Raw genomic sequence first — 13,188 nt, 5'->3', positions numbered from 1 at the left:
TTAAAGTCAGTTCTTTGGTAATAAACTCTGTCGTATTTATTTCTTTTTACGAAATACAGTACGGATATTGCAGTACCCGATGTGTTACCGATACAATACTGATGAGTTGATGGTGAGTCGATGACGTTGCATTAAATGTGCGACAACTAAACATTGTTGTTCTAATGCTGTGCTGTTAAGTTGGTGACGGTTTTTTAACAACAGCAATCGTTAACACAGTGACGTAGTGTTTCAATATTATCAACTGGATTTCTGTAGACTACTGATTTTCAATTTTCCCATAGGTAAAAATCGACTAAATACTAAGTATAGATCCGGAATGGTCAGGAAATTGGATCTTCACGGTCTATCCATTTTTTGTCTTTTCTCGTTTAGTTCCTCCTGCTTTAATTTGATTAACCCATCGTCGTAATTGCCATTCAGAAGAAACAAGTTTAAAATAATGTTAAATTTTGTTAAACTTATGTCTTTTTCCTTCACCTTTCCAGAATATAACTGCTTTTCGCTTATAATCATTGTCAATATCAACATCTTCATGCTACGAAAAGCTCCTGTATGTTTCACCAGACCTATTTTCATTGTTATCATTTTCATTAACAACTTCAACTTCAGACTCTTTCGAAATTTCAATTGCATTAATTCAAATATTTTATTAAATAACATTTTCTCCATAGATTCCTTTAATTTTGTTCTTCCCTTGTTATCGAAATTTCCATCAAGTACATTGTTTTGAATATTGCTAATAAGAAATTTAACAGGTTTATCAGATTAATAGTTACTTTTAATCATTGCAATAACAGTATCGGTTCTGCAAACACGTCAAACATTTGGCTACAACTGAACAACGTGTTTCTTTGTGAGCAAATATTTTCAATAATAAATAACGTACTAAAAACACCTAACTAAATATTAAAATGCTCGAAATATACAATTAGACTAGTAGGTTATATCAAGGTTTCTTAATGCCTTTGGTATCCCTGGTAATGAACAATGCTATTCTCGAAATCGTCATTTACGCCACGATGTCTACATGGTCCTAATAACTGAGCCACAACTGAAAAAAATCAACTAAATTTAAAAATATTTAAGTATTTGTCAGGAAAAATAGTCCAATCATGGGCCTCATAATAGCATTTGGGACATATTAATTCGTACAAAACAAAAGAACAAAAAAGGACTAGAACCAAGACTCTGATCGGTAACATCCCCGAAGATCTCACACCGCGGATTTTATTTGTTAGAGGGCCCTAGAATTTAAGAAATCACTCTAAATTTCTATCGGTATTTATTTGTCCACACGTATATCCCTAGCCTTTTAATATTGTTTTAGAGCGACAATTTTGACATTAAAATTATCAGAGAATTGTTTAACTTTTGAGCGGTACGGTTATGCACTATTTTTTATAGTCTCTGTTATTACGTGTCTGTAAATTAAGTTGAATATCTTTAGAATATATATGCATAGAAAATATACTTACTGAATGTTTAAGCATACAAAACAAATTGTATACTACTTCATGATTCTTTAAAACATGAACCTATGTGATTTTAAAAACTCTTCAACCGTGTGGAAAATATATAAATTAAAGAAAATTATTTATAATTTTTCTTTTTTTAAAAGTAATAAAATTATCCGTTTCAAATGTGTTTTAACACGAGTTATTTACATTAGTTTTGTTCTTGGCTTATTTATAAAATAAAATAATAAATATAAACGGTTTTCTTTTCATTATAAAAAAAATTTCAGATTTTATCGCCTTTTATTGTCTCCCAGAATATACATTCTTGAGACTTATACTTAGGGTGGTTATACTCCTAAGTATGAGTCTCAAGTGATCCGAGCTTTACCCGTAGTTTCATTACAATTTTTCGGTGGAAACAGAATCCTTTGATGTTTAGGTACATTGGTATTTGAAGGAAAAAGAATATATTACATATCACGAAGCAAGAGTTTTTATTACGAACACTGATTTATTAAGTAAAAATCTAGTATATACAAATAGTAGGTATAAGTTAAAAATTATTCGACTTAGCACCGTCGCACATACCATCTACAAGTAATATTGCGTAAAAAGAGTACTATTGCACTCATTTGCGCTACAAAATTGGTTGCTCCACGACGTATATTCGCATTTAATGGACTGCGATTTAATCGGATCACCCATCTTGATTGACATTATATAAGAATCAATGACGATTAAAATGGGAAAAGTGTACGTTTAACTTCTTACAAACGTGTTGAGCTATGCATAACACATTAACAAAAATTAACGTATTTGTACTTGTCAATCAATATGTTTGATTCATTGTAATCGTACCTCGAAGCAGTACGCAACATGAACATATAAAGAAAAATATAGGTTGAGGAATACGGGAGAAATTGTTCGTATTAAATTTAGGAAATGAATTGTTACTATTCTAAAGTTAATAATAATTATTACATTCGAAAAGGAAATATGAAATCAATGTATTTCGTTATTTCGAAACTTTTGTGAAAGAATAAACTCGATATTTTTTAATTACCACAAGTGTTTGATATATCAATTTAATGGACTTCCCAAGATATATACAGAAAGTAATATCCAATCCAATCATTTTTCAATTCTTCGAACCGTTATTTTGTGTTCATATTCTAGTATTGCAAGGACCCGCAAAAAGTTCCATGTATGTTCGAAATATGAAGAACAAAAGGCAAGACCTATACTTCAGTTACACGTTACATCGTTAATATTCGACGCAAAGAAGATACACGGGACATCTAGACCGAATTATTCTTCGTTTCTTAGTGGAGGTTGTCTCGTGCCGAATGAAGATTCCAGAGGTACCAAGTAAGTAACTTTCCCACTGGCTTCGGTATCTCTGTCGTTGTGCTTCGGAATTGGTCTGTTTTTTCTGATGAGTTTGCGCGGGCGTTGAATCACTTCCTCGTATGTTGCGTACTCGGGTCTCAAAGCTGGAGTCTTTTGTTTTTTTGGATAATAACCCGCCGATAAGTTCTCCACTGCGTATACTTGATCGGGTTTCGCGGTTTGCGAAACAGGAGAGACCGTGTATCCTGCATTGATCAAAGCCGACAAATCTTCCTCCGTTAAAGCACGTCCCGTGGGCGAAGCAGCTTGATACACTGGCTGGTTATTAATTTGATCTGGATCCACTTCTTCTATAGTTAACGATTTAATGGGCGATTTTTTCAGCAAGCCCGAGTCAGATACATAAACCGCCTGAGAAGACGAAGGAATCTTCAATTTGTGCGTTTGCCGGGGTTGTGTAATGACAGGTTGCCCTTGGGCTGGTGCTTCACCAAGAGGATTTAGATCTTCCGGTTTTGGGACCGATCTAGGGACATGAGAGGAACCGGATGCCTGATATTTCTGCAATTGATCTTGGCCGAAGTAATTGTTGAGCAAAGGCAAAGAAACCTTGTTTGAAAGAGTAAACTGATATAAGGGTGACTCGGGATCAACTTTCTTTCCTTGTACCTGACCTTTAGAGATGGCCAAGATTTCTTTCTTAACTTCGTTTTGTCTTTCTTGCTGTATCTTGTACAGAGCTTCGGCTTGGGCCTGCGCGATTGCTTGGGCACGCGCCTGATTCTTCTCAAAGTTCAGAGCGTAATTGTGAACTTCCTCCTGCACCCTAATATGAGCGCGTTGCTGAGCTTCGAGTTTGTGAATAGCGTCAGCGTGTGCCTTGAATTCCGCCGCTTGTTGCAGTTTCCTTGCTTCGGCAGTTTCCGCAGTTGATTGAGCCTTTAGCTTCGCCTTGTACGCAGCTTCCGGATTTTTCGGCAGTAATTGTTCGTGCAAATAATTACGCCCGGCATCGCTCACCTGAGCACCTTGTTGGATTTGTTCCAAAGCAGACTCTTGCCTATAGCGTCCATTTGAGAGCCCTATATGCGCTAACGATGCTTGTTTGTGTTTATCGTATTCAGATTGTGCATACTTTTGAAAAGCTAATGCTTGGGCTTCTGCGTGAGCTTGGGCTTGTGCTTGAGCCTGAGCTTCGGCTTGAGCTTGAGCTTGAGCCTGAGCATGAGCCTGAGCTTGAGCCTGAGCTTCAGCTTGGGCCTGAGCCTGTTGAAGGGCTTGCCGGTGCGGATCCTCCTCGATATAATCATACTGCGGCGAAGGATTGAAAGGTTTTACAGATTGGGTTTGGTATTGAACAGGTTCTTCAACCGACTGGTAAGCTGCCACCGGTTGTTGCTGTTGTTGATATCGCGGCGGGGAAGTCTCGATGTGGTACTGCTCGGGTAATTGAGGTGGTGCTGGAGTTGGTTTTGCGTATTCGACCGGGTAACTTACTAATTGTTGCGAGTAAGCCGACGAGCTTCCTTTGGGTTGAGTTGGAAGCAACTTGAACTCTTGAGCTTGATTGGCAGAGACCAATTGCAACAATTCTTGCTCGAATGTTCCTAATTTTGATGGAGCGTAGGATGGTTCCTGATACGTATTTGGGCTGGGTGGATTTGAACCTAGACGAGCGATACGAATAGCGTCTGCTCGATTTTGAGCGTCTACGTGGGCTTGAATATCCGCAGCTACTTCAGCTTGAGCCAAAGCTTGAGGATGAAGCTGAGTACGAGGTCTAGGTGGAACTACTGTTGGTTTTCGGTAGTTGTAATAGGCTTGTTGCAAAGCTTGTTGTTGCCTCGCATATGCCGGTTGTGGCCGGCGTTGAGGCTGTGCTACTTGCGGTTGTTCCTGCCCATACTGTTGTAGAACGGATAAGTACTCCGGCGATAGCTAAAAATATATGCAGCATTTAATGCAAGAAGTAATAAGTAAAAGTCGCTCGATCAGATTCTATTTAAGTGATCTTTTATTATACAAATATTTCCCTTAACAATTCGTCTGAAAAATATTTCTCGACTACGATGTCTTCATTGCGGTAACGCGTACAAATGCAAAAACTTCTAAATTACTATATTTCGTTATATGAACCATTTCTGTTAGAAAATCTGCAATAATTTTGTTAAAACTAACGGCAAATGTGAAATATAACTGTACACTTGAAATATACTATGTATGAAAGATTTATACAACTATATACTCAACTATAAGCTTAACTACATTATGAAAATAAATGGTAAAAATTTATCTCGGAGAATGCAGCATGATAACTAAAATAAAGCGACATTAACATTCTTCTAACAAAACAACAGAAACTTCTCTTTTAAGAATAGTGAATTGCATATAATATTCATGGAACATATTCAAAAAACAGGAGGAACTTGTAATTACTCTACACATTATGCAATGTATTAAATAAAAGAATGTTTAGTGTGAAAATTTGTAAACAATTTATGTAAGTATCCATTCTTCATACTCTGGAAACATAATTGTTGAATTATTGAATCAAATAGTCACGGTTTGTTAATGATCATGCTATGAATGAATTGTCAGCGTTGCGGATGAGTCGATGACCCATAAATAAGAGTAAATAAAGATTCATTCAAAGTGACTTGTCACGGTAACGGTACACAAGGCCGTGCACCATATGGAGAACGTATCTAGGGCTCGCGAGACTTGTAGACGGATATACTCTCGATCATTGGGTGTGGTATTACCGGTTTTGTCAGGTCGAAGCGATTAGAAGGTAAAAGTTATGCAAGAAAGCAAGATCGCGTTTAGCGCGACTAAAGGATCATGATCGTGTGTAGGTGTAGAAGAAACGTAAAAACTCCTCCAAGACTATAACGCTACAATCCAGTGATTCATTCTTCTATTTTTAAAGCGTATTTTTACATTGTTCTTGAAAATATATAAAGACTGGTATGTACTTGCCAAGTTTTATCTACACTTGCATAATTTTCATATTTTGTAGAGTGTGATGCATGCAGCTGTAACGAAGTATTTCGTATTATAAAATTTGTTTCATTCAATACCAATGTCATAAATACACAAACTTATAATAGTATATGTATACAATATTTTACCATCTGAAGTAATGATCGAAATGGATGAAACAGGGATTCTCAGACTAATAATATTTGAACGCTATTATTAGTTATTGAAGTGTGTACATAAACTGCACAATTACACTGATTTAAGAATATTTAAGAAGCCCCTAGTTTTCATAGTAAATTCTTTATATTATAGTTTATTTTAGAATTAGTATCTAGGATTTCGCAAATTCTGGGACTTTGGAATTCAGTTCCTCTCACTTTCAAATGGCTCAATTACTTTCAGTGTAATCATCGAAGAATAACGAGAAACGTTTTATTTCTTTCAATTCGTAGTAAATTTTTCTTTTGTATTGTATTACGTTTTGTTTAAATATAAAATTTTACCTTACATTTCTGTTCGTCTTTTATTAAAAATCTTTCAAAATTATAATCAAGAATTGTAAAAAATGATGTACATACGTTCATGGCGTTGTATAATAAATTTCACATCAAAATGAAGCCAAAATATTCTCATTCTTTATGAAAAGTTTAACAAAAATTTAAAACTTCGCTTAAATAAGCGGGTAATAAGTAGATACTCGTGCTAATTCTAATATTTCAACACAGTATTATGACTTTTAATACTCGGACATGAAATAAATTATTTCATTACCTATGCATATCTATAAAATGCTTTTAACTTTTGTGTCATTGAATTTTCCAGAGTCCTTATAATATTGTTTAAAATTTTATTCTGTTGTTCTAAAAACCTGTTTTTTAGGCGTTTTCGATGAAATTAGATAAAATTTAATTTCTTGCTCAACATACTTCTATGAACGATCTATTACATTTATGTTTAGTGATTATGGAACACATTTTTGTGATATTGTGATCAGTTTGTTTCGAATATTACTTCAAAATTATGTTTCAGTACAATTTTATCTGTACTAGATCGAAGGTGGTTTTTTCCAATGTCGACATACATGCAGTGGAAGGATACAACGCTATACATTCTAAAACAATAATTGATTTTTCGTCATGTTTTACGATAAGACGCGAGTTCACTTTTCATATTTTGTATTCCTTTTTCGACGCTATATACCGTTTGTCGAAAGTAAATATATCAAACTTACTTTCATATTTAAAAATTTGTATATCTTTTTGCAAATATTAATCTTTTCTTTCTATCGTTTACAAAATATATTTTATGGACCACTTTTTCATGTTACCTCTTGCTTTGTAAAAAGAATGTTTACGGAATAAGTGCACAAATCAGTGTCAAGCTCACTTTTAAGGTCAGCGGCTGTTTCTGTAGTACTTGGCCTCAAATTTTATTTCGATTTCTTATTTTATTTCATTTTATCAAAATATTATACATTATAATATTAGAATTGCCGTTTCTTCGATTATTTTTTAATATTTTTCGTTCGCCATAACTATGGACGATCTCCTGAAGATCGTAATCTATTAATAATATCAGATATTTAAACCAGATCATTTCTTTCAAAATTTTAATTTTAATCGAGTAAAATAATAACATTTCAATCTCTTTGTATCTTTTCGATTTCTTGTCGCCGCAGTAACGATTAAAAGTATTCAATTTTAAATACTACCGAATTTGACAATGTTATCCAATAATTTTATCCAATATTTGTGTTTATATTGTACGTACCATAGTAACATAAAGTAAGACCTGTACGAACACAGTACTTATTACCTTCGTTTCGTTTGATTAAAACTTATTCAAAAATTTCTAGAAACATTTACAAATTATTTATTTTACGAAAATTTATTGCCAAACGAATATGTTTTTCTTCCACTATAGTTGCAAATTTATCTAACTGTAAATAGTAGATACCAAATGAACAACTTGTTAATTTTAATCCTTATACACTTTTCGAATCTACTAAACCTGAAATCGAACTTTGGCATTAAATAACTTTTTGACCAAATATTCGATTTACATGAGTTTTACTGACTTTTATCAACATTATTTTAAAAATCTACCAGTTAAGGAAAAATGCATTTAATATAGTTTTATATGAGATATCCGAATAAAGGATTCCTTTGTTTTTTGAAGAAAGAATGGATTTTGAAGAAAGACGAAGACCAATCATAGCACAAATTGTTTATGCGATTCATACTGGAAAGTGTAATGGACAGTAATAAAAATACTTTTTATCGAACCGAATAACAAATCAGAAGTTATTACACATTATAATTCCATTAAAGGTTCTAGAAATACATTGGGATCAATTAGTAGAAATATAAAATGCATACATATGTACACTTGTCGATGCACAAATCGTTGTTGAATGACTTGATTTTATCACATGCTCAATGTATGAGCTCTTCACGCATATATTGTATGGACGAAGATAAATCCAAATTGAAATAATAAACCTTACATTCGTAATAGAACAATCCTACTATCAAGATATCAGTTTTCGTTGAAATAGTTTAAAACACACAGAAAAATAATGCAGTATCAATGCCATCTAAATTTACATTGCTCGTAACCGCAAGATCAAAAATAAATATAATAGTAAACGACACCGTTGTTCTGTACATCTTCTCGTCACTTATAGGAAGACAAATACAGTTTACTTATGACATTTAAGAGCTATGTATACAAACAACATTTGGATATCATTTAAAAAAACAGTATAAATAAAGCTTAATTTATATTTATTATAATCTAGTTCTAAATTACTACTTTGATTCAATTTAAGTTACTTATAAAGCACCCAAATTCCATTATGACCATTTATATTAATAAAATAATTATGTATACTTTATATGAGCATCGTATGCAAATAATATGTAATTCTTTGAACCATGTTTATAATAAATCACTTATCATCGATTCATGAATAGATATTATTTTTCCAATACGGATCGATTTGACCCGAACAACTCCAATGTAATAATTATTTCAACAAGTGCATAAGGATTAAGACTATGAAAAAAATTTTTACTTTTGTTCAATTCAGTTATCTACAGTTGCAACCACAATTAACACGTTTATATAAGGTTTTATTGCGAATATTTTAGAAATATAGAATAATACACACAGTTTCGATTTTTATTAATAGTTACAATCCCGTTGGTGTAGAATATTATCCATAAACATTAAAAGAATGTAAATATTAAAATGTATAATAGGGGAGAAAGGGAAAACATTTTGTATAAAATTATCAGAATTTGATTTTTAACAATGACAATGACAATCGCAAGTAACGAAACCGATATGATTAAATCAATTGTAATTGTTATTGCAACGAAGTATCTACTTCAGTACCTCTCAAACTTCAACCTTGATATACCGGGGATTCCTTTAAATTATTGTTTCAATATATTTCCACCTTTTTTTAAAAAAATGTATTCATGTTAACATTTTTTATTTGCTTTATACAGTTTAATATTTATTAATTTAAACTTTGTACACATTGTTTATTAAAGAAATATATAAAAATATACATAAATATAAAATAATCAAATAAGTTATTTATTAATTAGTGTTAAAAAATATTTACTACTTGTATTTCATGTAAAACTATTTTATTAGAAAAGCAGAATGAAAATTGATGAATATATTTTAATAAATATAAAACAATGTTGATAAAATAATACAAAAAGTGGCAGCTGTTCCAAACTTTTAGATTGTTTATTTTCCACTTTCTTTTGTGACGTTTTTCTATTGATAACAAAACACTGTTTAATGAGTGTTTTTATGTAGATAATAATAAAGTAGTACGGAATTATTATCCACTACATATATGTTATTCCACTACATAATATGTTATTAAGTAATTTTTATTTTTTTCTTCTGAAAAATCGCGAACCCCTGAGAGTTTGCAAGCCACAGTTTGAGAAACACTGATCTAGAAGATAATGAAGGCAGACCCTTCGTTGGAATGGAAAAGAAAAATCTAAACTGCTTGTGGCTCTACGCTATGTAGTTCGCCACTATGCCAGTCGGTGATAGGCGGCCAATAGTCATGGTTGACCGAGAGCAATGATTTTGCCGTTTTCAGGAGTATTTATTGTCTCGAGACAGGAGAAATAGATACAGTGATATTATTGACCGTTCGGGAAATTATCCTTGAAACAATCTATTATATGTCTCACTGATCTACTTATCAACATTACATAAAATATTACATGTATACCAATAAAGTGAGAAAGTGAAAGTACTTAAAGACGATTGCCAAACCAAATTATTACATACGAAAGTGAACAATAATCGATTATTATATTTTTGAATTATTCTAACTTTAACAGAATAGTGAACAATTATGTATTACATTAAAAATTTTTAAATCTCAAATCGACTAAACTTCTCTAGAAATTTTAGAAAATTCGTATATATGACAGAAAAACAAAAAGTTTAAAAATGTCATGTTACTTTTATGTTACACATACAGTATATTAAAACAGTCGTTGCTGTGTTATTTCGTCCTATTATGTTTATTTTTTCACGGAAAAGTTATTCTTCTACAGGGAAATGTTTTACTTTCAAGTAAAATAGTATAAATATTAATCAAAAAAAATAGTATAAGGGAATAATTTTTGCAATTTTTTCAAATAATGTGAGCCTCTTCACATATTCAATTACTATAAAATATTTCAAGTCGAGAAATCTCAGATTTTGAAGTCGAGAGAATATATTCATCTACTTACATTAAAATTTATATGTATTTAATGGTCATAGTTATTACTTATATATGTATAACTTACCCTTACATATACATGTAAAAAAATATATAATAAAAGATAACGGAAAAAATATTGACGACCTTAAATTTTCATAAAAAAATAACCTTGTGAAAATAATAATGTTACCGTTACATGTGTCTCTTTAAACAATGCAACTTTGTTCTGAAGTTTGAGTTTTTTCATAGAACGAGAAAAATTCATCTTGGACCCATAATTTTATCCACAAATTACATTTTCATAGTATTAATGCTATTAGCAATTATTTTATCTGATATAAAGTTTTGATCAATAGTGAAATAATCATTTTAAAAAATTCTAATCACTAAATCATTAAGGAGTATTCTTTCCAGCTCTCGTACACATATCCTTCCAAACGAGCATGCTATCGGTATACCTGATCGAAAAAAATTGCCAAGAAAAATGTACGCTGAAATGAAAGAAACGACTTGGCTAGGAGAAGTCCCAGAGGCGTGAGACCTCACTTTCAAATAACTCCTATCGAATCGGTCGCTTGTAGCTAAATATAGTAGTTCATACCGTCATGAACTGAAATCGAGAATGCAAATTTTCTTGAGTGAAGTATTGGTAGCGAATTTTATTTCGAGTTAAGTTTGAATTTCACGTTTAAATATCATTCGAAAAGGAGAATAAATTGAATACAATGAAACTAATGATAAAGCAATAAAGATATAATGTTATAAGTTTTTGACTGTATGCGTCGCGATCCTTAAGCGCTAATGGGGATCAGGCTTAACAGTATCATGTATAACCAAAACTTCCACCTGCTACCCTGACACAGTATCTTGCAATCAATTTTCAAACATAGGGAGTCAAAAACCAGAGACTTAAAATCAAAATTATTACGGTGCCGGTGACTCTTCGGTTAAAACTTTAATAATATTAAAATTTTTTTGGTTTTTCTCCATTTTATGCGATCTTCGTGCAACTATTTAAAATGTATATCTAAATGTACATAGTATTATAGTATGCACATACAAAGTTCGCACAAAAAACAGATTGTGTATGAGAATATTTATCTGTAATAATAGTAATATTTTCGTAAATCAATAAACGTCATAGAAATATTTTTATATCTCATTTTATATAAGGATTTCCCTCATGAAACCGCAAAATGGTATAAATTCCCACTTCAAATGCATATGTCTTGTAAGTAAAAGTATGTTTTTAGAAAGCTCGATTCGATGCTTGACTCAAGTCTGCACAAACTTTAAAAAATGTTAACTCAATTGGTAACATATGCTGTTAATGTTTCATCAAATAATTTAGGAACACCCTGTGTGTATATGAAACAAGAAGTCTTCAATTTATTTATGAGCACCTTTAAATAATTAGATTCTGCTTTCCTCGATATATATTACCACATGTATTTCAGATAAGAATTTCTAATAATATAATCTCTGAAATAATGTTTCTAACATATTTGTGCTGTTCAGAATCTTAACTGACTCGATTAACAATTGTTGTTAAATTATTTACTTTGAAAGTGTACTTCAGGCCCTGGTATAAAACTGGACATACATGGTATTATTATTTTATCTGCTGAAAACTGAACATATGGGAAATATTGTATTCTCAGCAGAAAAAGCGATATAAATGTTGCTAAAAAATTTTTGTAACTGTTGCTAGAAAATTAAAAGAAGAATATAACTTATAAAATTTTGCAATATCCCGTTAATGTAAGTAACCAAAATATTCAATAAATTAAATTTTTAAAAGGAACCAAAAAATATGGGTAAAACATTAAGTTTTAACAATGATACATTTTTACTTGCTCAGGGAAGTTCAACTAATCATTTTTTTCCCTAACAATTTTATCAATGAATAAATAACTCAGCAAAAATAGTTGGTTGTATTGTTAAAGTTATATTTATATTTTGTATGTCGTTATGGAGGAATGAAGATGCATTGATTCTAATGTTATTATGTATACTTGTTATAAAATTAAGTATATTATTGAACTGTAATAAAACTACACTTATAATTGAAACTATTTCAGTTGTATGAACCGAAATGCTTAGCGAAAACAATATTGGAAAGTATTAAAACTAATTATTACCTGTTGACTATCATCACTATTTTGAAGAACATATTGATTAGGGGCAGCTCCGTAGTCAGCACCGGCTGATATCGGTGACCGCTTCACAGGTTCTTTCACATCGATTTCCAACATGACAATGTCGTCGCCATTGCCAGAAGACGTTTCTACCTTCTCTGCTGCGGTAGAAATCGTCTCTTCGCCGACGGAAATTGCTAAAAGACCTAATGCAAAAAGAATTCATTACAATAAATAAGTATAAAGAAAAAATACTCAATAAAGAAGAAAATTTAATATAAAATATCTAATAACGTATATTATTTCGAGTATCCATGTACTAGATGAAGAAGTTCACCATTTAAAATATTTTCCTCTAACTTATATCCAGAATATCCAGGCAAATAAATTAAATCCTCGCATCGTCTGCCACGTCTATACGAAGCATCAAACAACTATTCAGAGATAATCTAACACCAAGTGACATCAGCCGAATCTTGCCCTGCAACTCACCAAAAACAATCTA

General features: G+C 31.8%; 1 protein-coding gene across 1 annotated transcript in view; it reads right to left on the bottom strand.

The window, feature by feature from the left end:
- Positions 1-2,552: 2,552 nt before the first annotated feature.
- The window catches only part of LOC143149106 (uncharacterized), a 62,447-nt gene continuing 51,811 nt past the window's right edge, over positions 2,553-13,188 (bottom strand). Inside the window, exons 2-5 of the mRNA XM_076316188.1 lie at positions 12,687-12,889; positions 4,544-4,748; positions 4,114-4,462; positions 2,553-4,014 (exon numbers count right to left, since the gene is read on the bottom strand). Of these exons, the coding sequence (XP_076172303.1) occupies positions 2,769-4,014; positions 4,114-4,462; positions 4,544-4,748; positions 12,687-12,889 (2,003 nt within the window). The 3' untranslated portion in view covers positions 2,553-2,768. The remainder of the gene's footprint in view (positions 4,015-4,113; positions 4,463-4,543; positions 4,749-12,686; positions 12,890-13,188) is intronic.

This window comes from Ptiloglossa arizonensis, chromosome 7 (assembly GCF_051014685.1).
Source record: "Ptiloglossa arizonensis isolate GNS036 chromosome 7, iyPtiAriz1_principal, whole genome shotgun sequence".
Lineage (NCBI taxonomy): Eukaryota > Metazoa > Arthropoda > Insecta > Hymenoptera > Colletidae > Ptiloglossa > Ptiloglossa arizonensis.
Note: the sequence above shows the minus strand (reverse complement) of the source record. Positions and strands in the feature narration are given on the sequence as shown.